General features: G+C 45.7%; 3 protein-coding genes across 25 annotated transcripts in view; 2 read left to right on the forward strand and 1 right to left on the reverse strand.

The window, feature by feature from the left end:
* LOC112873521 overlaps positions 1–20,821 on the forward strand; it is a 29,862-nt gene extending 9,041 nt beyond the window's left edge. For 14 of the 23 annotated variants that reach the window (XM_025936491.1, XM_025936490.1, XM_025936492.1 and 11 more), the window contains 10 exons: positions 2,352–2,631; positions 3,022–3,217; positions 3,343–3,408; positions 3,491–3,633; positions 4,020–4,215; positions 4,340–4,405; positions 4,488–4,630; positions 5,004–5,190; positions 5,316–5,381; positions 5,464–6,369. In XM_025936491.1, the coding sequence (XP_025792276.1) occupies positions 2,365–2,631; positions 3,022–3,217; positions 3,343–3,408; positions 3,491–3,633; positions 4,020–4,215; positions 4,340–4,405; positions 4,488–4,630; positions 5,004–5,190; positions 5,316–5,381; positions 5,464–5,516 (1,383 nt within the window). In that variant the 5' untranslated portion in view covers positions 2,352–2,364 and the 3' untranslated portion in view covers positions 5,517–6,369. Of the gene's footprint in view, positions 1–2,351; positions 2,632–3,021; positions 3,218–3,342; positions 3,409–3,490; positions 3,634–4,019; positions 4,216–4,339; positions 4,406–4,487; positions 4,631–4,783; positions 4,806–5,003; positions 5,191–5,315; positions 5,382–5,463; positions 6,370–6,553; positions 11,670–18,823; positions 18,992–19,171; positions 19,284–19,382; positions 19,473–20,256; positions 20,471–20,548 lie in introns of those variants that run through there. The other 9 variants (XR_003224762.1, XR_003224760.1, XR_003224761.1 and 6 more) reach the window with 9 other exon arrangements.
* Positions 5,892–12,211, reverse strand: LOC112873523. The gene is made up of 2 exons (XM_025936503.1): positions 11,912–12,211; positions 5,892–6,172 (listed from the first exon to the last, which is right to left on the reverse strand). The coding sequence occupies exons 1-2, from the start codon at positions 12,155–12,157 to the stop codon at positions 5,927–5,929; spliced, it is 492 nt and encodes a 163-aa protein (XP_025792288.1). The 5' UTR covers positions 12,158–12,211; the 3' UTR covers positions 5,892–5,926.
* A 1,348-nt stretch (positions 20,822–22,169) lies between the features above and the next one.
* Positions 22,170–22,901, forward strand: LOC112873964 (protein MKS1-like). Its single transcript, XM_025937081.1, has one exon. The coding sequence runs from the start codon at positions 22,170–22,172 to the stop codon at positions 22,899–22,901; it is 732 nt and encodes a 243-aa protein (XP_025792866.1).
* Positions 22,902–24,901: the final 2,000 nt, after the last annotated feature.

Raw genomic sequence — 24,901 nt, forward strand, 5'->3', positions numbered from 1 at the left:
AAAATTAAAAAAATATTGAATTACATAAGCTGTTGACCTGCTGATTGGCTTCATGGGAAGATAAGAGTAAGTAAGTTCTATGTTAATTTAGTGACTCATCCAGGGTACGCCTCCTCTGAAAAATTCTGAGTATTGTATCTTACTCTTATCTTATCTGGTTGGTTGTCCTTGGATACTAGAGTCGTAGGTTTACACACACGTTCCCTTGGATTCGATACCCTTGGAATACTCTTCTCTGAGGGGAAAGCTACAACGATATCTGTGCGCTTGCGGATTCACTTTCGCAGTCGTTAAAATACCCAACAGACGCCAAAGAAGGTGGCCGACACGGCCGTACTGGAGAGCATGGTCGTGGGCATGCACGAGAGGATGGTCGGCCTGGCAGGACGGTTCAGGCGCGGCGCGGCGGCGTTAGCGGCGATGCTAGGGGAGGAGGCGCTCGTCGGCATGCTGCAGAGGCAGGCCACTAAAACGGACGCGGTGCGCGCCATGGTCGAGGGGTGGCGGAGAATGAATGCCAAGATACGATCATGTGATCCATCCATTATCGATCTCGCTCGCCCGTATTTTGTGCATCATCAGTTAGCAATTTGGTTATTGTGCTAGCTAGCTTAGCTAGATTAGACTCTTTATATCTTATCTTAGGAATAGAAATTTTGGATAAAAAAAATTACCCTCCAACAGCCTCTTCAATTGGATATCTAAATATAGACCTCCTCTATTCTGGATTTATCGCTAGCAAAAGATGGAGAGCGAGAATTGCTCTCTAAACTACGCACGAGGTATAGAAAAGCTGTTGGAGAGTACAAAGATATAGAAAACGATTTATACTCAAACTCTATGTTAATTTATATTCATGGGAAGATAAGAGTAAGTTCTATGTTAATTTAGTGATGCGTCCAGGGTATGCCCCCTTTGAAAAATTCTGAGCATTGTATCTTAACTTTTAGCACCAATTTGTAGGTGGAAGAAAGATTCCCACATAGCGATACCCTCTATTCTCTTACTGCTGCATTCAAACTTGCCTAGAACTAAAAGAAACAGCACATGTTCAGTGCTGAAAAAAAAACTGCCATGCTCAGCACTGAAGCACATTTGCTGTCAGGAGAAATTTTGTTCAAGTTACATTACATAAACAAGTAGTATATCAGACTACGGGCACACAAGTAGTATATCAGTGATACTATATAACGAGCAATCAGATCACAAAGGACTGCAACAGTTAGAACTCCACCAAATCAGTAAAAGAACAGCCTACATACTAGTCCATTTGATTGGCTTGACCGAGGAAGGAAGCAGGCAACAGATCCTGCTGCATCTGATGGGGAAGAACAAATCCTAGGACAAAACCTAGGACAACCAACGGAAGGGAAAGAATAGAGAGACGGGGGAAGCTTACCTGACGGGACAGCCGCCGGAGGGGAGCGCGGCACGTGGAGTCGTCGCCGCCGGAGGGTAGGGTGACGCGCCGAGACGCCGCCGCCGCCGCCGCGGGTAGCTCGCTCGACTCCATGCCTGTCTCTCTTCCGTGCGTCATGTTTTGGGTCGACTAGGCTCCGGCTTCTATGCCTTCTCTGATTTGAGGCCGACCCATGTGACCCATTAGCCTTGCTTCCGTGGGTCGGGCTAACTACCCAATGGGTCGACCCAGCCAGCTCCCAACTTGATTTGCACCTGGAGCGCCCGCACGCTCAACGCCCAATGGGACGACCCAGCCAGCTCCCAACTTGAGCAGCCATTTCCTGGAGCGCCTGCACGCTGAACGCCCAAATTCAACACCCCCCCACCGTCTCACGCATTTCCAACCCGCTCTCGTCCTCCTCGCCCACGTGCCCCCAACACCATTTCCCTCGAAGCCTCGACCTCGCGCCCGCCACCTCACGTTCCGCGTCCATGGCGTCCCCGGCAGTTCTTGCTGGTCGAGCGTAAGTTCATTCGCTTCCTCTCCCACTCCCTCCAGTTGGTCGCTCATAGTTTGGTGGTCGATTGCTCAGCAAACTAATTTGGTTGGTCTCGCTCTTGTCGCGATTCAATTCATCGCCGCCCGCCCTGTGTTTGTCGCGATTCAGTTCATCGAGGAAACTGATTTCCCTAGTCATGGGAACTAACAGTTTGGGGTTTTGCTTTGGATCCCTTCTCGCGGGTATTCTCTCAGAATTATTTCCGCGATTGATAAGCAGCGGGCGTTTGAGTTGGTCGCTCGATTAGGTACATTCTATGCAGCGGAGCGGATGGTTTGCGAGTTCGCGGCAACCAATGAATTCGGATGAGCAATTTCTGCTTAGTTCTTCACCAGTTGTATGAATTTCAGTTTCATCAAACAATTTAAGTGTTTTGGTGTTTGTCTGCAGAGTCTAGAGGACTATGAAGGATGTAGTAAGGATTGCCAAGCTAGACAACCCAAAGGACTTAAAGGATGTTCTCGAGAAGGCTCTCAAGTTGTTTCTCAAGATGAGAATGGACAAAGGCCCCGCCGACCAACCCTCTGATGTGCCGGTCATTATCGATGATGGCAAGCTGCCTGGCGAAACTACCCCAGGCATCAATGCGCTCCACTTCAAGGACGTGAACATGGTGAAGCTCTTCAAGGCATTTTTGGCTGCTGGAGTCATCTGCGGGGTGCACCACTTGGTGAGTTTGCGCTTAAATAATGAAATACTTGGGTTGGGGGGGGGGGCATCAATTAGATACTGGAAATTCTTTTGTTTTCTGATTGAATTGCCGAACTTGAATTTTATTAGAGGTTTTTGTGCATGCATTATGTACATTTGGTTTGGATTGATTTCAGACTTGAGGGGTATGAAATTCCATGGCAAAAGTAGTATGTAGCTTGAGCTTTGTTATAGCTGTCTCAAGCCAAGAGTTGTCACACTCCTCAGCAGGCTGATTGCAAGATAGCTGTTTAAGAAAATTGTATGGCACAAATGCTCCTAACTTGGTCCTTTGTATTTGATTATTTCAACTGTGTTCTATCAATGTGTTTTAGTGGTGTGATCTTTGGTAACAATCTGTGTTGTGCAGGATGTGGTGGCGCGCCATCGCATGGCCAAGGAGAGCGGTGTAGCACTGTTTCTTGCCATTTCTGCCTCGGCAGCCGTGCCCATAGCCCCCTTTGTCGTGACCAAAACCGGTGGCATGGTACCATCCGACGTTGCCAAAGCCGCTGCACTTCTAGCAGGGTTCGTATGCCCCGGACTACTTGGACATCCCATCCACGGTACAGTTAAATTTGGCTTCTACTCCCTACATTTGATCACTGAATTTATTGATGTTTAACTTGGCTTCTATTGCCTGCTCGCTGTTCATGTGATCATTGAATTTGTTGATATCATTATTTTGCAGTAACTAATATGCTCCCCCACGCCATGTCTGGAGCTAACTCATCTGCTCCTAGATTTGGTCCTGCAGGTTAGTTTATTAGTGAACATGTTTTATTTGCAACCACATTTTTACCAGCAGGTTATTTATGTATGCTTAATCTATATTTCAGGTTTCGTCTCTGTAGTCGTGGTCCCCTTCCTGTCTTGCCAAACTACCCTAGTCATCGGTGCGCTCGACTTCAAGGACGTGAACATGGTGAAGCTCTTCAAGTCATTTTTCGCCGCTAGAGTCATCTGCGGGGTGCACCACTTGGTGAGTTTGCAGTTAAACAATGAAATACTTGGTGTGGGGGGCGCATCAATTAGATACTGGAAATTCTTTTGTTTTCTAATTAAATTGCAGAACTTGAATTTTATTAGAGGTTTTTGTGCATGCATTATGTACATTTGGTTTGGATTGATTTCAGTCTTGAGGGGTATGGAATTCCATAGCAAAAGTAGTATGTAGCTTGAGCTTTGTTATAGCTGTCTCAAGCCAAGAGTTGTCACACTCCTCAGCAGGCTGATTGCATGATAGCTGTTTAAGAAATTGTATGGCACAAATGCTCCTAACTTGGTCCTATGTATTTGATTATTGCAACTATATTCTATCAATGTGTTTTAGTGGTGTGATCTTTGGTAACAATCTGGGTTGTGCAGGATGTGGTGGCGTGCCATCGCATGGCCAAGGAGAGCGGTGTAGCACTGTTTCTTGCCATCTCTGCCCCGGCAGCCGTGCCCACAGCCCCCTTTGTCGTGACCAAAACCAGTGGCAAGGTACCATCCGAAGTTGCCAAAGCCGCTGCACTTCTAGCAGTGCTAGTGTGCCCCGGACTATTTGGACATCCCATCCACGGTACAGTTAAATTTGGCTTCTACTCTCTGCATTTGATCACTGAATTTGTTGATTTTAACTTGGCTCCTATTGCCTGCTCACTGTTCATGTGATCACTTAATTTGTTTATATCATTATTTTGCAGTGACTAACATGCTCCCCCATGCCATGTCTGGAGCAAACTCATCTGCTCCCAGATTTGGTCCTGCAGGTTAGTTTATTAGTGAACATGTTTTATTTGCAACCATATTTTTACCAGCGGGTTATTTATGTATGCTTAATCTATATTTCAGGTTTTGTGTCTGTAGTCCTAGCCCCGTTCCTGTCTTCCCAAACTACCCCAGCCATCGATGCGCTCCACTTCAAGGACGTGAACATGGTGAAGCTCTTCAAGTCATTTTTGGCTGCTGGAGTCATCTGCGGGGTGCACCACTTGGTGAGTTTGCAGTTAAACAATGAAATACTTGGTGTAGGGGCGCATCAATTAGATACCGGAAATTCTTTTATTTTCTGATTGAATTGCAGAACTTGAATTTTATAAGAGGTTTTTGCGCATGCATTATGTACATTTGGTTTGGATTGATTTCAGTCTTGAGGGGTATGGAATTCCATGGCAAAAGTAGTATGTAGCTTGAGCTTTGTTATAGCTGTCTCAAGCCAAGAGTTGTCACACTCCTCAACAGGCTGATCGCATGAAAATTGTATGGCACAAATGCTCCTAACTTGGTCCTCTGTATTTGATTATTGCAACTGTGTTCTATCAATGTGTTTTAGTGGTGTGATCTTTGGTAACAATCTGTGTTGTGCAGGATGTGGTGGCATGCCATCGCATGGCCACAGATAGCGGTGTAGGACTGGTTCTCGCCATCTCTGCCCTGGCAGCCGTGCCGACAGCCCCCTTTGTCATGACCAAAACCAGAGGCATGGTACCATCCGAAGTTGCCAAAGTCTCTATACTTCTAGCAGGGCCAGTATGCCCCGGACTACTTACCCACGGTACAGTTAAATTTGGCTTCTACTCCCTGCATTTGATCACTGAATTTGTTGATGTTTAACTTGGCTTCTATTGCTTGCTCGCTGTTCATGTGATCACTGAATTTGTTGATATCATTATTTTGCAGTGACTAACATGCTCCCCCACGCCATGTGTGGAGCTAATTCATCTGCTCCCAGATTTGGTCCTGCAGGTTAGTTTATTAGTGAACATGTTTTATTTGCAACCACATTTTTATCAGCAGATTATTTATGTATGCTTAATCTATATTTCAGGTTTTGTGTCCGTAGTCTTGGCCCCCTTCCTATGCTCTTTTTTCGAAGAATAAAGGAACCAGGTGTGTCTCCATCCTTAAGTATGTTGAATTGCGGTACAAGACTATATATATGTACCGCAATTCAGGAGCACCCGATTCACTATATATATGTACCGCAATTCAACATACTTAAGGATGGAGACACACCTGGTTCCTTTATTCTTCGAAAAAAGAGCATAGGAAGGGGCCAAGACTACGGACACAAAACCTGAAATATAGATTAAGCATACATAAATAATCTGCTGATAAAAATGTGGTTGCAAATAAAACATGTTCACTAATAAACTAATCTGCCGGACCAAATCTGGGAGCAGATGAATTAGCTTCACACATGACGTGGGGGAGCATGTTAGTCACTGCAAAATAATGATATCAACAAATTCAGTGATCACATGAACAGCGAGCAAGCAATAGAAGCCAAGTTAAACATCAACAAATTCAGTGATCAAATGCAGGGAGTAGAAGCCAAATTTAACTGTACCGTGGGTAAGTAGTCCGGGGCATACCGTCCCTGCTAGAAGTACAGAGACTTTGGCAACTTCGGATGGTACCATGCCTCTGGTTTTGGTCATGATAAAGGGGGCTGTCGGCACGGCTGCCAGGGCAGAGATGGCGAGAACCAGTCCTACACCGCTATCTGTGGCCATGCGATGGCATGCCACCACATCCTGCACAACACAGATTGTTACCAAAGATCACACCACTAAAACACATTGATAGAACACAGTTGCAATAATCAAATACAGAGGACCAAGTTAGGAGCATTTGTGCCATACAATTTTCTTGCGATCAGCCTGCTGAGGAGTGTGACAACTCTTGGCTTAGACAGCTATAACAAAGCTCAAGCTACATACTACTTTTGCCATGGAATTCCATACCCCTCAAGACTGAAATCAATCCAAACCAAATATACATAATGCATGCACAAAAACCTCTAATAAAATTCAAGTTCTGCAATTCAATCAGAAAACAAAAGAATCTCCGGTATCTAATTGATGCCCCCTGTTAGAAATAACCTTGTGCTCGTAGCTTACATGTTGTCTTTACAGTTTCAGTTGGTTGTTTTCATTAAGTTCAGGTATATAGCATGCAGGTGCACGAGGCCATGACTTGTGTGGATCCCGTGCACGTTCTGCAGGTGGTGGCGAGAATAGCTCATTGCGACCGGGTCTTTAGGCATGAATGGGTTGTAACTTGAATTGGAGGTCATGGGGATGGACGTGGCCAACGTTCCAGCACGAGACACGCTCTGTACATGTAGGTCGTTTCCTATATATGCTGAATAAAAACAGAAAACGCAGCACTTCGTTCGCTGCACAAAAACTACCGAGTTCACGTCGCGTTCTAGTTCGTGTGTGTGTTCTCGGCGATCCGGCTCGAGATCGTGTTCCTGCGGCATCCCGCCGATGCAAGTCGCTGGAGTTTCGCCGTCAAGTGGTATCAGGGCCAACAAGTGGCGCAGAAGCATGTCTTCCGTATCGGGGAGGTCGCCGCCGGGTGGATCCCAGTCGCCGCTGCACGTGTGTGCTAGGCGATCGCCCACGCGCTGGAACGGGCGTCGTCAGCGAGGTGTAGTACGTGAAGTCGTCGTCGAGCGAGTTGTGGAGAGGATCGCGGCCTCGGGGCCGGCGAACTTTCCTGTTCTCACCAAGACCAACTACAATGATTGGTCATTGTTGATGAAGATCAAGCTGGAGGCGAGGGGTCTCTGGAACGCCATTGATCCCGGTCGACCGCATGGCGCTAGATGCGTTGTGCAGTGCACTTCCTTCAGAGATGCTGTCGACGGTTGGGAACAGGGGCTCAGCAAGAGAAGCTTGGGAGAGTATCAAGACGATGAGGATCGGAGATGAACGCATCCGGAAGGCGAGTGCTCAGAAAGTGAGACGCGATTACGAGACACTCGCGTTCCGGGATGGCGAATCCGTTGAAGATTTTGCTCTGCACCTGAGTGGCGTGGTGAGCTAGTTGGCAATCCTGGGAGATCCGGAACTGGAGGAGAAGGTCGTCCAGAAGTATCTTCGCATGGCGCGCCCCAGGTTCAAACAACTCATTATTTCAATTGAAACTCTTCTTGATACATCAACCTTGTCAGTGGAAGAGATCACTGGTCGGCTCAAGTCAGCCGAAGATGATCCAGAAACACCATCAGGCCAATCCTCCGGGAAGCTGTACCTCACTGAAGAAGAATGGATAGAGAGGTACAAGAAGAAGGAGCAAGGAGGAGGGCGAGGTGGAAGCAATTCTGGTGGCCGCAGTAAGCGTGGCCGTGGAAGATGGCGCGGTAGAGGCGGCAGGAGCACTGAGGGTTCTGGGGGAGGATCCTCCAGAAACAATGACAAGTGTAGAAGTTGTGGAAAGATGGGACACTGGGCATATGAGTGCAAGAGCAAGCCCAGGAAGGAGGAGCAAGCTCATGTAACCCAGGACAATGAGCAAAGTCTGTTGTTCCTTGAAGTAGCTTCAGAGCCTGTCCCGGCATTATCAGAGCCGGGGGAGAACCTTGTGGCAAGAAAGCAGTTGGGAGATGCAACTGTTAATGAGAAGGAAGCCATGCCTACATCAAGAGCAAAGAATAGTAGGATGGTGCATCTTGCCGAAGGAAAGGTGTTTGCAGCACTTGGAGAAGAAGGGGATCGAGACTCTCGCCGGTGGGTATTGGATACTGGAGCAACCAACCATATGACAGGGTCAAGGTCAGCATTCTCCAGTATTGATTCAAGCATCACAGGCACAGTTAGGTTTGGAGATGGATCAGTGGTTCGCATTGAGGGACGTGGCACAATTCTTTACTCATGTAAGAATGGTGAGCACCGAAGTCTGCAGAATGTATATCTCATTCCACGCCTCACAACCAACATTATCAGCATTGGTCAGCTTGATGAGAGTGGGCACCCTGTTCACATTGACAATGGTGTAATGAGAATTCGTGAGGAAGATGGAAGATTGCTTGCCAAGATCCACAGAAGTACTTCACGACTGTATGTTCTTGAGCTGAACATTGCAAGGCCAGTATGTTTAGCAGCACATGCTGAGGAGGACGCCTGGAGATGGCATGCTCGTTTTGGGCACTTAAACTTTGGCTCGTTGAGAAAGATGGGAAAGGAAGGTCTTGTGCGTGGACTGCCGATGCTGAATCAAACTGAGAAGTTGTGTGAAGCTTGCTTGGCAGGAAAACAACGGCGAGCTCCATTTCCCCAACAAGCAAGAGGTCGTGCAGAGAGACCGTTGGAGCTCCTTCATGGTGATCTTTGTGGACCGATCACCCTAGCAACCCCAAATGGGAATAGGTATTTTCTTCTCCTGGTGGATGATTTCAGTCGCTATATGTGGATAGCACTGCTTCCTAGCAAGGATGGGGCAGCCACTGCGATTAAAAGGATTCAAGCAGCAGCAGAAAGAAAAAGTGGCAAGCAACTTGGAGCCTTACGTACAGATAGAGGAGGTGAGTTTACTGCAACACAGTTTTCTGAATACTGTGCAGAACTTGGTGTAAGGTGTCAGATCACTGCACCCTACAGCCCTCAGCAAAATGGGGTTGTGGAACGTAGAAATCAGTCAGTTGTGGGCACGGTGCATGCTCAAGGCAAGAGGCTTACCTGGTTTGTTTTGGGGGGAAGCTGTTAATGCTGCAGTATACCTTCTGAACCGGTCGACATCAAAGGGAGCTGGGGGCAGGACCCCTTATGAGCTTTGGACAGGAAGTCTGCTAGCGGTTCATCATCTTCGGATTTTTGGGTGTTTGGCACATGTGAAGGTTACAGCACCACATCTGAAGAAACTTGATGATAGGAGCTGACCGAAGATTTTTGTCGGATATGAACCAGGTTCAATGGCCTACCGAGTGTATGAGCCAAGAAGCCGATGAGTACACATAAGTAGAGATGTGATCTTCGATGAGAGTGCTCAGTGGAAGTGGGATGTAGGGTCTGAAAGGAACACTGAAATGGAGTTCACTATTGCAGATTTCCCATACACACAGATGCAAAAGGAGTGGTGTGCAGATGCTGAACCAGGTGAACATCCAAGTGCAGATATTTTAGAAATGCCATAGTATTCGGCAAGTCCGGGTAATGCAGTCTCTTCAGAAGTTGCTGCAACAACATCTAGCTCTCGGTCAGTTGAAGGATCCAAGTCCACACCCCTGAATGGTTCACCTACAACACCAACAGCAGACAGAAGCACCAGTGCAGTTTGCATCTCCACCAACACAAGCTGGTGATGATCTGGATGCAGATCACAATGAAGAAGCACCAATTCGATATCGTAGCATGTCAAATGTCCTTGGTTCAGGAGAAACTCCAGGGATGGCCCTTCGAGAGTTATAGGAAGACCTTCTTCTGACTGAAGGAGAGGAGCCGGCATCATTTTCACAAGCTAAAAAAGAAGAACCCTGGAGACGTGCTATGCTAGAAGAAATATCTTCAATTGAAGAGAATGAAACTTGGAGCCTGGTTGATCCTCCAACTGATCAAAGACCCATTGGTCTCAAATGGGTGTTTAAGTTGAAAAAGGATGCAGCAGGGAAGGTGGTGAAGCATAAAGCAAGGCTTGTTGCAAAAGGTTATGTGTAGAGGGTTGGAGTAGATTTTGATGAGGTGTTTGCTCCTGTAGCGAGGCTTGATTCAGTCAGATTGCTCTTGGCACTTGCAGCACAACAAGGATGGTCAGCACACCATATGGATGTCAAATCTGCATTTCTGAATGGGATTTTAGAAGAAGAAGTGTATGTGGTGCAACCTCCAGGATTTATTGTTGATGGGCAGGAGCACAGAGTGTATAAACTGAAGAAAGCATTGTATGGGCTAAGACAAGCTCCAAGAGATTGGAATACAAAATTGATTCCACCCTCAAGAAGTTGGGTTTCAGGCAAAGCCCTTTAGAGCATGGATTGTACTCCAGAGGAACAGGTAACTCAAGAATACTTGTGGGAGTATATGTTGATGATCTTGTGATCATTGGTGGAAATGATGAAGAAATCAATGGGTTCAAAAGGCAAATGAAAGCTCAGTTCAAGATGAGTGATCTTGGACTTCTAAGTTTCTACCTGGGAATTGAAGTTCATCAAGCTGAGGGATGCATCACTCTCAGCCAAGCAGCTTTTGCAGCCCACATTGTTGAAAAAGCTGGTCTCATGGATTGTAATCCAAGTGCTACACCCATGGAGCCCAAGCTGAAATTAAGAAAGAAGAGTACAGCACCATTGGTGGATGAAACAGCTTACAGAAGTCTTGTAGGAAGTTTGAGGTACTTGGTTAATACAAGACCTGATTTGGCATTTTCAGTAGGCTATGTGAGCAGGTTCCTAGAGAGGCCAACAGAGGAACATTTACTGGCTGTCAGGAGAATCATTCGTTTTGTAGCTGGGACCATTCATCATGGGTGCAAATATGTGAGGAATGATAACCGGAAATTACATGGTTACAGTGACAGTGACCTTGCAAATGATGTTGATGATAGGAAGAGTACAACTGGTGCAGTGTTCTTCTTGGGTGACAATCCAGTTAGTTGGCAATCACAGAAGCAAAAAGTGGTGGCCCTCTCTTCTTCTTCTTGTGAAGCTGAGTATATTGCAGCTGCTACTACAACCTGTCAGGGTTTGTGGCTGAGCAGGTTGCTTGGAGATATCAGAAACACACAGGCTGAAGCTGTAAGTCTGATGGTGGATAACAAATCTGCTTTGGCACAGATCAAGAACCCTGTTTTCCATGACAGAAGTAAACATATCCAGACCAGGTTTCACTTCATCAGAGAAGCAGCAGAGAATGGGGAGATCAAGCCAGACTACATATGCACTGGAGATCAACTTGCTGACATCTTTACCAAACCACTTCCAGGTGTTCGGTTTCAGATGCTGCAAGCTCGTTTTGGAGTAGGAAATGTAAGAGCACAAGCTTAGGGGGAGAATTGTTAGAAATAACCTTGTGCTCGTAGCTTACATGTTGTCTTTACAGTTTCAGTTGGTTGTTTTCATTAAGTTCAGGTATATAGCATGCAGGTGCACGAGGCCATGACTTGTGTGGATCCCGTGCACGTTCTGCAGGTGGTGGCGAGAATAGCTCATCGCGACCGGGTCTTTAGGCATGAATGGGTTGTAACTCGAACGGGAGGTCATGGGGATGGACGTGGCCAACGTTCCAGCACGAGACGCGCTCTGTACATGCAGGTCATTTCCTATACATGCTGAATAAAAACAGAAAATGCAGCACTTCGTTCGCTGCACAAAAACTACCGAGTTCACGTCGCATTCTAGTTCGTGTGTGTGTTCCCGGCGATCCGGCTCGAGATCGTGTTCCTGCAGCATCCCGCCGGTGCAAGTCGCCGGAGTTTCACCGTCACCATCCCCCCCCACCCCCCCCCCCCCCCCACACAGCCCTAAGTATTTCATTGTTTAACTGCAAACTCACCAATTGGTGCACCCCGTAGATGACTCTGGCGGCCAAAAATGCCTTGAGAAGCTTCATCATGTTCAGGTTCTTGAAGTGGAGCGCAGCGATGCCTGAGGTAGTTTGGCTAGCCAGCTTGCCATAACCGATAATGACCGGCACATCAGAGGGTTGGTCGGCGGGGCCTTTGTCCATCTTCAGAAGCGACCTGATAACCTTCTGGATAACATCCTTTACATCCTCTGGGTTGTCTGGCATGGAAATCATTACTGCATCCTTAATAGTCCTCCAGACTCTGCAGACAAACACCAAAACACTTAAATACTCCGACGAAACTGAAATTCATACAACTGGTGAAGAACTAAGCAGAAATTGCTCGTCCGAATTCATTGGTTACCGCGAACTCGCGAACCATCCGCTCCGCTGCATAGAATGTACCAAATCGAAAGACCAACTCAAATGCACGCTGCTTATCAATTGCGGAAATAATTCCGGGAGAATACCCGCGAGAAGGGATCGAAAGCAAAACCCCAAACTGTTAGTTCCCGCGACTAGGGAAATCAGTTTCCTCGACGAACTGAATCGCGACAAACACAGCGTAGGCGGCGAAGAATTGAATCGCGAGAAGAGCGAGACCAACCAAATTGGTTTGCTCTGCAGACAAACACCAAAACACTTAAATACTCTGACGAAACTGAAATTCATACAACTGGTGAAGAACTAAGCAGAAATTGCTCGTCCGAATTCATTGGTTACCGCGAACTCGCGAACCATCAGCTCCGCTGCATAGAATGTACCAAACCGAGCGACCAACTCAAACGCACGTTGCTTATCAATTGCGGAAATAATTCCGGGAGAATACCCGCGAGAAGGGATCGAAAGCAAAACCCCAAACTGTTAGTTCCTGCGACTAGGGAAATTAGTTTCCTCGACGAACTGAATCGCGACAAACACAGTGCGGGCGGCGAAGAATTGAATCGAGACAAGAGCGAGACCAACCAAATTGGTTTGCTGAGCAATCGACTATGAGCGACGAACTGGAGGGAGTGGGAGAGGAAGCGAATGAACTTACGCCCGACCGCCGTGAACTGCCGCAGACGCCATGGACGCGGAACGTGAGGTGGCGGGCGCGAGGTCGAGGCTTCGAGGGAAATGGTGTTCGGGGGGCTCGGGGCGAGGAGGACGAGAGGGGGATGGAAATGCGTGAGACGGTGGGGAGGGCGGGGGTGTTTGAATTTAGGCGTTATAAGCGTGCGAATTCATGGGTTACCGCGAACTCGCGAACCATCCGCTCCGCTGCATAGAATGTACCAAATCGAGCGACCAACTCAAACGCACGCTGCTTATCAATTGCGGAAATAATTCCGGGAGAATACCCGCGAGAAGGGATCGAAAGCAAAACCCCAAACTGTTAGTTCCCGCGACTAGGGAAATCAGTTTCCTCGACGAACTGAATCGCGACAAACACAGCGCGGGCGGCGAAGAATTGAATCGAGACAAGAGCGAGACCAACCAAATTGGTTAGCTGAGCAATCGACTATGAGTGACGAACTGGAGGGAGTGGGAGAGGAAGCGAATGTACTTACGCCCGACCGCCGCGAACTGCCGCGGACGCCATGGACGCGGAACGTGAGGTGGCGGGCGCGAGGTCGAGGCTTCGAGGGAAATGGTGTTTTGGGGCTCGGGGCGAGGAGGACAAGAGGGGGATGGAAATGCGTGAGACGGTGGGGAGGGCGGGGGTGTTTGAATTTAGGCGTTATAAGCGTGCGGGCGCTCCAGCAGGAAATGGCTGCTCAAGTTGGGAGCTGGCCGGGCCGACCCATTGGGCGTTGAGCGTGCGGGCGCTAATCGGTCACATGGGCCGGCCTCAAATCAAAGAAGGCATAGAAGCCGGAGCCTAGTCGACCCAAAACATGACGCACGGAAGAGAGAGGCATGGAGTCGAGCGAGCTAGTCGCGGCGGCGGAGGTGTCTCGGCGCGTCACCCTACCCTCCGGCGGCGACAACTCCGCAAGCCGCGCTCCCCTCCGGCGGCTGTCCCGTCAGGTACGCTTCTCCCGTCTCTCTGTTCTTTCCCTTCCGTTGGTTGTCCTAGGTTTTGTCCTAGGATTTGTTCTTCCCCATCAGATGCTGCAGGATCTGTTGCCTGCTTCCTTCCTCGGTCAAGCCAATCAAATGGACTAGTATGTAGGCTGTTCTCTTACTGATTTGGTGGAGTTCTAATTGTTGCAGTCCTTTGTGATCTGATTGCTCGTTATATAGTATCACTGATATACTACTTGTGTGCCCGTAGTCTGATATACTACTTGTTTATGTTTATGTAATGTAACTTGAACAAAATTTCTCCTGACAGCAAATGTGCTTCAGTGCTGAGCATGGCAGTTTTTTTTTCAGCACTGAACATGTGTTGTTTCTTTTAGTTCTGGGCAAGTTTGAATGCAGCATTAAGAGAATAGAGGGTATCGCTATGTGGGAATCTTTTTTCCACCTACAAATTGGTGCTAAAAGTTAACATACAATGCTCAGAATTTTTCAGAGGGGGACATACCCTGGACGCGTCACTAAATTAACATAGAACTTACTCTTATCTTCCCATGAATATAAATTAACATAGAGTTTCAGTATAAATGGATTTCTATATCTTTGTATTCTCCAGCAGCTTTTCTGTATCTTGTGCGTAGTGTAGAGAGCAATTCTCGCTCTCCATCTTTTGCTAGCGATAAATCCAGAATAGAAGGAGGTCTATATTTAGATATCCAATTGAAGAGGCTGTTGGAGGGTAATTTTTTTAACCAAAATCTCTATTCCTAAGATAAGATATAAAGAGTCTAATCTAGCTAAGCTAGCTAGCACAATAACCAAATTGCTAACTGATGATGCACAAAATACGGGCGAGCGAGATCGATAATGGATGGATCACATGATCATATCTTGGCATTCATTCTCCCCCGCCCCTCGACCATGGCGCGCACCGCGTCCGCTTTTGGCGGCCTGCCTCTGCAGCATGCCGACGGGCGCCTCCTCCCCTAGCCTCGCTGCTAACGTCGCCACGCCGCGCCTGAACCGTCCTGCCAGGCCGACCATCCTCTCGTGCATGCCCACGACCGTGCTCTCCGGTACGGCCGTCGCGGCCACCTTCTCTGGCGTCTGTTGGGTATTTTAACGACTGCGAAAGTGAATCCGCAAGTGCACGGATATCGTTGTAACTTTCCCCTCAGAGAAGAGTATTCCAAGGGTATTGAATCCAAGGGAACGTGTGTGTAAACCTACAACTCTAGTATCCAAGGACAACCAACCAGATAAGATAAGAGTAAGATACAATACTCAGAATTTTTCAGAGGGGGCGTACCCTGGATGAGTCACTAAATTAACATAGAACTTACTTACTCTTATCTTTCCGTGAAGCCAATCAGCAGGTCAACAGCTTATGTAATTCGATATTTTTTTTAATTTTTTAGACCACAGCTTATGTAATTCTGTATGCTGCTTTGTTACACTGCTGCCAAAAAGCCAATCAGCAGGACAGTTAATTGGCTGGTGAAGTGATGTTAATTGACTTTTGTCTTGGCTTTCAGTAGCTTTGTTTGATCCTTTCTGACCCTTGCTCTGCTACATAGACGCATGGTACGATCATGCTACATGGCGCGCATTGCACACTCAGAAATCCACAACGGCGGTGTGCCTACAAGATCCAGTTAAGCCGCTAGCTCTATCTAGGCATACAACAACCAGGCTAATGATGCCGATGCTTCAATTATTTCAGTCTCAACTTCTCGAATGAGGTCAAAAGTAGTTATTCATAGTCTGATGTTATAAAGCCAATAGATATAAATTAAAATATCACCAGCTATTTCCGTACAACTACTAATTAGATGTGTGTAATATACCGCCTTATTTAGTACCCAAATGATCTACCCTTAGATCCAATGACAGACCGAATAACTAAATTCAGCCCCCCTCCTACATGCACAGGAGAAGAAAAATATTATCTATTAAGTTATCATCTATTTAGTTGTTATCTCTGTCCTCAAGCATTGAAATTCCATAGAGCCCTATGTATATGTAGAAATAGAGGAATTAGTAGGGAAAGCCTAGAGATTATCACGACCATGGAGCCATGATAATTCTAGATAGTTCTTCTAACATCGGAGGCAAGAAAGTGTTATCTGGAGACTAGCGAAGGAAGTAACTCCCAGCCTCCGTGCACGTGTAGACATCAAGGAGATAGTATCGTCACCGGTGGTGAAGCAAGTGGTGTGTTTGTTTATGCACACAGTAACATTTTGAGAGAGAAGAAGCGATGCGTGTCCAACGACTATTTTTGTTGTATACATATGAGCTAGGAATGCGGATGGACGCTAGAGATATTTGAGCAGCTCTAAGAAGAATCCTTATTTAAAATAACGTAAAGCTCATTCGCAAAAAATAAAAAGTCAAATAATTGATATATTTGTAAAAAATAAAAACATAGAGATCTGATTGATGCATCACTGTTGTATTTTTTATTTGCAATATAATGACCATGAGGATTTTAATGAAAAAATAAAAATATGAGCTAGATTAATCTAAAGAATTAATGTCAAATTTGACTAACAAATATAGCTATATTTGAAATTTAAAAACAAAAAAAATGAAACTTTGATTTCTATAAAAGTTAAGAAAAAATCTAAATAAAGAGTCCATATTAAATGAAAATAATAATAACTAAATTTTGAATGAAAAATAATGACAAATGTTTTTTACAATTTTTATATGGTTTAGATTAAACTAAAGGATTTGTGCCAAATACAATTAGTAAATTATCAAACATAATATTAGAAATTATAATAGTTAGTTGGATCACATGCTTGAAGCAATCTATAAAGTAATAATAGATTCCTCCAATGCTCATTAAGGTTTCAACGTGAACTCAAATTTAGTTCTATTTATTAGTTCTGTGGTACACCAGCACCGCCACACCCGCCGGATGTCCTCCGCAAGCGCCCCATGGTCTGCGCCATCTGCGCGGCGGTGCCCTCCACACCCGCCGCCCACGCCACCGCCTCGGGAAGGAGGACCTCCACGTCCTGCAGCTTTGCCGCCATGGACAGGCAGCTCCTCGTCATCTCCTCTACGTCTCAATCGGCGGCGGGTCGTAGTCGTCTTCCTCCAGCAGCGACTTGAGTGATATCAGCTCCACCTCGTCGACACAGTACGGCGGCGTGATCGCCATTGGTGCTAGCTGTGGACAGACGGGTGGGTACGGTGCCTGGAGAACCGAAACAATGGGAGCTGCGGCGGAGAATCTATTTCTCGCGCGCATTACTTGCGTGCGACCTATCGCAGAAGCCGATTCCCCTGGCGCTCCTCCTCTCTTTTTGGTCCGTTTCGCCCCCCGGAGGCCCATTTAGGTGTTACGGCCCATCTTTTCCAGGACGCGCCCCTTCCTATTCTTTCCTTTCTTCCGCCGGCTTCTATTGCATTCCTCCTTTCACAGATTAGGGTTTCCCCAAGGCTTTTTGGCGATTTTCAGATTTCTGTTTGGTTATCGGAGAGTGATGCTGTTTGCTGATTACGTCGCGGCTTCTAAGGTTCCATTCGTTTCTTCTCATTTTTTACCTTTTTAGCTTTTTACTCGTGTTCTTCCTGCTTCCATTTCGCCGCGAACGATTAGGTTCCATTCGTTCAAAATGTAGATTGCAGAACAATTAGTGACTAGCCCCCTCATGATCGTTTAGCCTGTTGCTTTGTTTTTGTGAAACATTTTGTTCCTCATCATCTTCATCGGATCCCCAATCTAGTTCTTACCTTCATGTGGTTCTGTTTGTGCGTCAGTGCTACATCACCATTTTATTACAGTGTTCTGGTTATGTTATTCAGGAAACAATTAGTGTTACATTTTTAGTTATTGTTTCCATCCCCTCAGTGTATATATTTCCTTTTCAGTTATCATTTTTCTCCTTTTTTTGTAGTTTCATCATTGTGGCTTGTCCCTGTCCTTCTTTCCCTCTGTGCTTACAGTACTAGTTTTTAACTACATGTTTTATATCTCAAGTTTCATTGCAATCTTAAATTACTCTTAACAGTTTTGTATTTTTAGGTTGTCTTTTCACAGTACTATATTTGAGATTTTGTTTGTATGCTTTCTTAGTTAGCTCAAAACAACCATGGTGCTTTGTTACATTACGTTTTGATTCATTTGCATCTTTTGTGTTTTAGTTTTCTATCAACTATGGGAACTAATATGGATCGCATGAAGAATCGCTTTTCCACTAAGTGTTTTCAAAAAGTAATTGATTCTATTTCTGAAGATCAAAAAGGCTTCATTGTTAAGTATGGTTTTCAAAATCTTTTGGCTGTCGGAAGTTCACTGTCCCTATTCCTTTTCTAGAATGGGTTATGGGTCAGGTTGTCATAGATCTTTCTGAGTTTAAGCATAGAGGAAAGTCTTTCAAGGTCACAAGATTTATGGTTCAACAAATTCTTGGAGTTCCTTCTGGAGACATTCCAATTGTTCTTCATAATTCTGCCACCAAGTCTTTTGATCAACGTGTTCAGCATAATTCCACCTTTATGCATGGTGCTAAACATTCAATTCCTGATGCTGTTTCTAAACTACTTGGTGAACACGGTGAGGAGTCTTTTATTAGGCTGTTCATGCTGGTTGCTCTTTCCACTATTATATGCCCATCCACGCAGAATTTTGTGAACCTCAGTTATCTACCATATGTGCTGGATGTTTCTCAAATTCACTCTTATGATTGGTCCTATCACATCCTGAGCTATATCTTATCTATGGTTAAGAAGTATCAGGGATTTATTTCTTCAAAAGATGATGGAAAAATATATGTTGGTTCTTGTCTCCCTCTTATTGCAGCAAGTGTTTTTTTTTCTTTATTTCTTCTTTTTGTGCCTGATCATGTATTCATATATATTTTATTTTATTTGGTCTAGATTGCATACATCGACTTCCTTGACTTGTCTGGTGACTATGCAAATCATCATAAAATTTCCTATGATATTCCAAGAATCTGCAATGTTACATCAGATGATTTTTCTTTTGTGGCCAATGTTGATAGAAATGTATCAAATCCTGCGCGCTCCTCTTATGGAATTGTTGAGGTAATTTAATTTAGTACAATTATTTATCTTCTCATCTCCTGGGCGCCCCTCAACTTATTTTTCTTGTTATTCCTGTAATGTTTTCTTGTACTAAATTGTTGAAATTCTATAGTCCTAGGATATTTGAAAGGGATGGAACTTGGATAGATCATAGAACTCTTTCATTTTCAATGATGGCAGGAGGCTGGTTTCATTTCCGTGTAATGGACTGTTTCTGCAAGTTGTTCTCTTACCAGCACAAATATGAAGTAACAATCAAATGTTCAAGCTCTTCCTAGACAATGCTACCTCTGTATGATTTCTAATCTTTTAGATTTGTTATTTCAAAGTTGATGTTATCTAAAGTCTTCAATATAGAATCAATCTTTTTTGTTGTGTTCAATTTTTGCAGACTATACTAATGGACAATTCCCTGGATCCAAAAAAGTTCAAGGCTGATTTTCTAAAAATCATTGGTGTTCATCCTGAAAGCGGTGGTCTGGTAAGTCTAAAAAACTAATTGTTTTATTAGATTTTTTTTGGTTTTTTCACATTCAGAGAACATGTCAACCATGTTTTGATTAAAAAAACATATCACTATGTTCCAAAACTTCTTTGATCCCAGAATATTTTCTAAAATGAGTATGTGTTCCAGAACATTCTTTCTTTTACTGAACTTATAAAAAGTTGTTAACATTCAGAATATTCAGTACTGTTTCAAGATTGAATGTTCCCAAAAACTTTTTTAACACTGTTTTGAGTAAAAACATATCATAATGTTCCAAACCTTTTTTGAGTCCAGAACATCTTTTAAAATAAGAATGAGTGTTCCAGAACATTTTTTCTTTCTCTGAACTTTTCAAAAAGTTGTTAACCTTTAGAACATTCAGTATTGTTTCAAGATTGAATGTTCCCAAAAACTTTTTTCAACACTGTTCTGAGTAAAAACATATCACAATGTTCCAAAACTTTTTAGAGTCCAGAACATTTTTTAGAAACAAGTATGAGTGTTCCAGAACATTCTTTCTTTCAAAGAACTTTTTAAAAATATGTTAACATTCAGTATTGTTACAAGCAAGAAAAATTGTTCCAAAACAACAGAGAAAGTTCCAAACTTTTAAAAATGTTCCCAAACTATTTGTTTCATTAAAGAACATTTTTAGAAGATCTTAACAATCAGTAATGTTAGAAGCATAAAAATTAGTTCCAGAACAACACTGTTCTGAATTAAAACAAATCAAAAAGCTCCAAAACTTTTTGTTGATCAAATTTTCTTTTTGGAACAGGTTCATATTCCATGCTTCATTGACAAGCAATGGGTGCTCGTTGTTGTCAATTTTGACCACAGAAGATTTGATATTTTATCTTCAGAATACGGAGCTGATAAAACAATGAGAGTGATTAATTCAAGCTCTAAGGGAGAAGAAATTATTTCAGTTAATTTTCAGTAAGGAAAACAAAGCAAAACCTGAAATAGTTACAAACTTCAAAAGACAAAACGTGAGTACATGAATTTGATGTAATTTCAATTCACTTTTTTTTGGAATTCCAGTTTCTAATTATTGTATTTTTATTTAGTTGCAGAATGTTGGGATGTTTTAGATCATGAGAAAACCAGTTCTGGTTAACTTCATGCGGATAATATCTTGTGCTAGAGGTTCAAAGAAAGGAACAAGGTTCAAAAGAAAAAATGAATGGTTCGAAAGGATGCTTTTATAAATGTTCTAGTTTAGATTTTGTCATGCATATTCATTAGTGTTTTGTAATCGGCTTAATTGTTCTTGGATTCAAGGAAAACCGTATGAGTCGAAAGGAATAATCTATTCTATTATTAATTGTTCTTCGATTCAAGAATTGTTTAATCACCGTCAGGAAACTATGGAATCAGTGAAACGGAACAAAAAGAAAAGTTTAATAACCGTCGTACGCTCGGATTTCGCGGAATTGAAAACCGCCCGCATAGAAAGGGAGCCTCCTTGCGGTCGGCCCACTTCGAATCGGCTTCTGCGATAGCTTCAGATGAATCGCTGCGGCTCTCCCTTTCTTCTACTCTACGATCATGAGAAGATTCCCTATATGCTATCCAAAATTATAACCATCCCTTATATGCTATTGATATTCTAGTCATCCCTTCATGCCATAGTATTTTGATTTTTCGTCCCTTACATGCCATTCCGTCACGTTACACCGTTACTGCCTCAGCACCGTCAGTCCGTCACCACTGCGGTGGCTACGGACCTGCTGCGTCCAAGGATGCCCCAGCAGCAGGCGGCAGCGATGCGCCGATGCCGTCTATGACCGTGGGTGCCGAGCTCATCCCTCGCGTCTGCGCGCGTCGTCGTGTGTGTTGCTGCCCTCGAGGTCCCCTCCGTCTTGCCGCCGCAGCGGACTTGGCGTGGGTCGACTGGGAGGATGGTGTCCGTCCTGATGCGCTGCCGCGAGCCACCCGCCGCTGGTGTTATCTGCATGGTCGAATTCAAGCTATTGGTTCACGAATCGGAATTGAAAGGCCTTAGTTCTTCAAAAAGAAAAATTGAAAGGCCTAGACTAAAACCCGATCTCTAGAGACAACCCGGGATTGAAGAGGAATCTCGCATGGTGATAAGCAACAAAACAATAATGGTCGGAATCCTTCCTTTCAAAAAAAAATATGATCGGAATCTTTCCGTTCGAGTTGAGTGCTGTGCGCTGCACGTTCCGGAGCTTGATCGGTTGTGTCATCGGCCTCACGGCGGAGACTCGGATCCTGTGCGCGTGCGACGTCAGCGCGCAGGGACGTTGCCGGTGGCGCGGCACACGACGGGAGGGAGACGCTCCCCTGGCCCTGGGGCTGGGACTAGGGGAGGAGTGTGGCATCGGGGATCAACGGTGGGCCCACCGGTCAATAGCACAGGAGTGGCTGTTGCTGCATGCCCGGAACGGGTAAGCTCAAGGCTTAGCAGTCGCCGTAACTGCCACCCTCTCGATCGGGCTGCTAGCTCGCAGCGCGGCCTTCCTTCCCGCCACCATCCTCTCGCGCGCCCCCGGCCGCTAACCACCCGCCAACCCCCAACGAGAAATATCCCGGCATGCGCTGCGCCTCCGCGTCCCCATCCGGCCTCTGCTATTTATACGCGCGCCCCCACGATCCCTCCCCCTCTCCCGTCCAGGCACAGGCACACCGCACACCCATCTCCAGCCACCCACTGGCCGACTGCCCATGAGCCCCACATCGCCGCGGCAGCCCGGCGCCGGCGCCGGCGGGGCGCGGCACGCCGCCGCGTTCAAGGTCCACAGGGACTCCCACAGCATACACAAGGCCACCTCGCCGCCCTCCTCGTCCTCCACCAACTCCTCCGTGTCGTCGTCCTCCAACGCCGTCGCCATCACCAGCAGCAGCCACCGGCCGGCCCCGGCCCAGGCGCCCAGGCAGAGGCCGCCGCAGCCGCAGCAGCCGGTGATCATCTACACGCACTCGCCCAAGGTCATCCGCACCAACCCGCGCGACTTCATGTCCATCGTGCAGAAGCTCACCGGCCTCGACAGCCCCGGCCCCGCCCGCGGCGCGCCCCTGGCGGCGGGCGCCAACGCGGGCCCGGCCGCCGCCGCCGCGCAGGACGAGTCGTCGTCCTCCTCGTCCGAGAGCTGCGCCAACGCCCACGCCGCGGGGCCGCCGCCGCCTCCCTACGCGGACTCGCAGCTGATGCCCCAGCCGGCCCCGCCGCTGGACGCGCACTTCATGGCGCCCGACATCCCGCTGTTCGCGCCCGACGCGTCGGGCCTGCACCAGCTCTGCGCGCCGAGGGGGTTCTACGGCCAGTTCCCGCCGGTCGACGCCGCGGCGCTCGGCCCGGTGATGGCGGCGGGCGTGAACAGCGCCGCCGGCAACGGTGGGGCCGTGTTCTCCCCGTCCATGGTGGAGGCGATGCGGACGTTTCCGGACTATAATTAGGCAGGCTCGATCTAGCTAGTGCGTGCATGGATCACTCAATCAGGCGATGATGCAGCGATGCATGAGCCGTTGCCATGGCATGTGCAATAACCGGAGGTTGATTTTTTGCTTGATCTTTTTCTCGTCATGGTTGATAATTACTCGGGCGTGAACGTGTAGTAGAGAAACCAAGAGAGGAGGAGGAGGAGGAATCATGGTGGCGCATGCGGCATGCCACATCGATCGATGATGCGATGGATATGAAACTAGATGAGATATACATCTCCTTGTTCTTCATTCCTTTTTCTGCTAGGAAATGTAGTTAGTGATCACTTGATTCTATTGCATGAAAATCTTGTAATTCTTTTTTTCTACTTACTATTTTAGTTCTACCCCTTGTCACTTCACGGTGATGAATTTTGCAGTTGTAAATAAATAAGTTGGAGAATTTTGCGTTGCACTACATGTGTATATATCAATTTTCTTTACTTTTTTTGCGAGGAATTTTTACTTGGACAGGTTTTCTTTTTGTCTTGAAAAGTACGGTGTAACAAAAACTGAGCTGGGCCTTTGGCCGTATAGCAAGGACAGCGGCCCATGTTGAGATTCGGGAGCATTTCAAATGCACAGTCCCATCTTAAAAAATTCGGCCCTTAAGAACGAGATTTTCCGTTTGATACGTACTTCACCTCCCTCTTTATTTCTTTTGATTGATATATATATATATATATATATATTGCTGAAAACATCATTCCCACTCTTTTCTAAGGTGAAGCTCATTCCCACTCTGCAAAAGGCACTTGGCTATTCCAACCTCTCAAAGAATGAGTTGAACATATCACCATACCATATTTTAGAATAAGATTGTTCATGTGGTCATGGACTCATGGTACTACAACTACACTAATCGTCAGACGCAACTGCTAGATCTTGCTTGTATGATTCAGAGATCTAGACCTTTTGCCTTTCAATCCTCAGATTAGGAACAGTAGTATTATCATGCTCAGATTACACACTACGGTTCAGATTGCTGCAGACGTAAGATGGTCTAGTTCCAGGGCCCATGATCTGATTACAGTTACAGGATCGATTGCGATGTTCTTTATTAACATAACATACCACGTGAAAAGAGATGCCAGCACGTCCGAACTAGAGGCGATCCAAATGTCAGCCAAGGCAAGCAAGTACAGAGCAGCAAAGAAGGCTGGAGATTGGGGGTCAGGGGCGCCCGCCTGGCTACAACAGCTGCTGCATGGTAACCAATCTCGTATTTAGATCGCATGAGACAGAATTATTGGACATGACATGACGATAATGGCGTACAACCCCTACAGTAGGGGGCCCACTGTTGATGTTCATGTTGATGTTGATGTTCTTTTGTTTGTTGGCTGACTCTGACAGAAAACAGACCGAGCCTGCCTCTCCATCTCCTGCCCTACTTTGTCCACACAGACCCGGGTAGGTCCTCGCAAATTACCAATAGCACCCCGATAGCAACACAAATGTGCCATCTCAGCTGCTGATGAAAGGCCCCGCACGTGAAAGATTTATATAAAGGCTAACCAAAAAATCCAAGCCAAAAAATGATAAACCAAAATTCGTAAACTAGGCCCAGAGAAATAGGAGTATTAATCCTTAGCCTTGTACAATCAAAGAATTAATCTCATTCCCTCTTGGAGCGCGGAAAACGAAAGCCTCCAGGCTTCATATTACATTTGGTTTATTGTCTAGGCTTGTCAAAGGTTACCTAACATTTCTTTTCTAACATTATGCCAAAAAAAAAGATTACCTAACATTTCTTTTCTAACCTGCTAGATCGAAGTCACCACTAAAATAGCCTAAATGGAACATGTCCTCTCAACTCATTCATATCCATAGATAAGATCGAATGAAATCGGATAATACATTTTCCGTATCCTCAACCACATTCTTTTATCGAGTGCAGAGCGGATTGAATATTATATGGATACAAATATTTTAGGATATCAAAAATAGTTTGAAGTTGGTGTCAGGAGGAAAAT

This window comes from Panicum hallii, chromosome 9, assembly GCF_002211085.1.
Source record: "Panicum hallii strain FIL2 chromosome 9, PHallii_v3.1, whole genome shotgun sequence".
Classification (NCBI taxonomy): domain Eukaryota; kingdom Viridiplantae; phylum Streptophyta; class Magnoliopsida; order Poales; family Poaceae; genus Panicum; species Panicum hallii.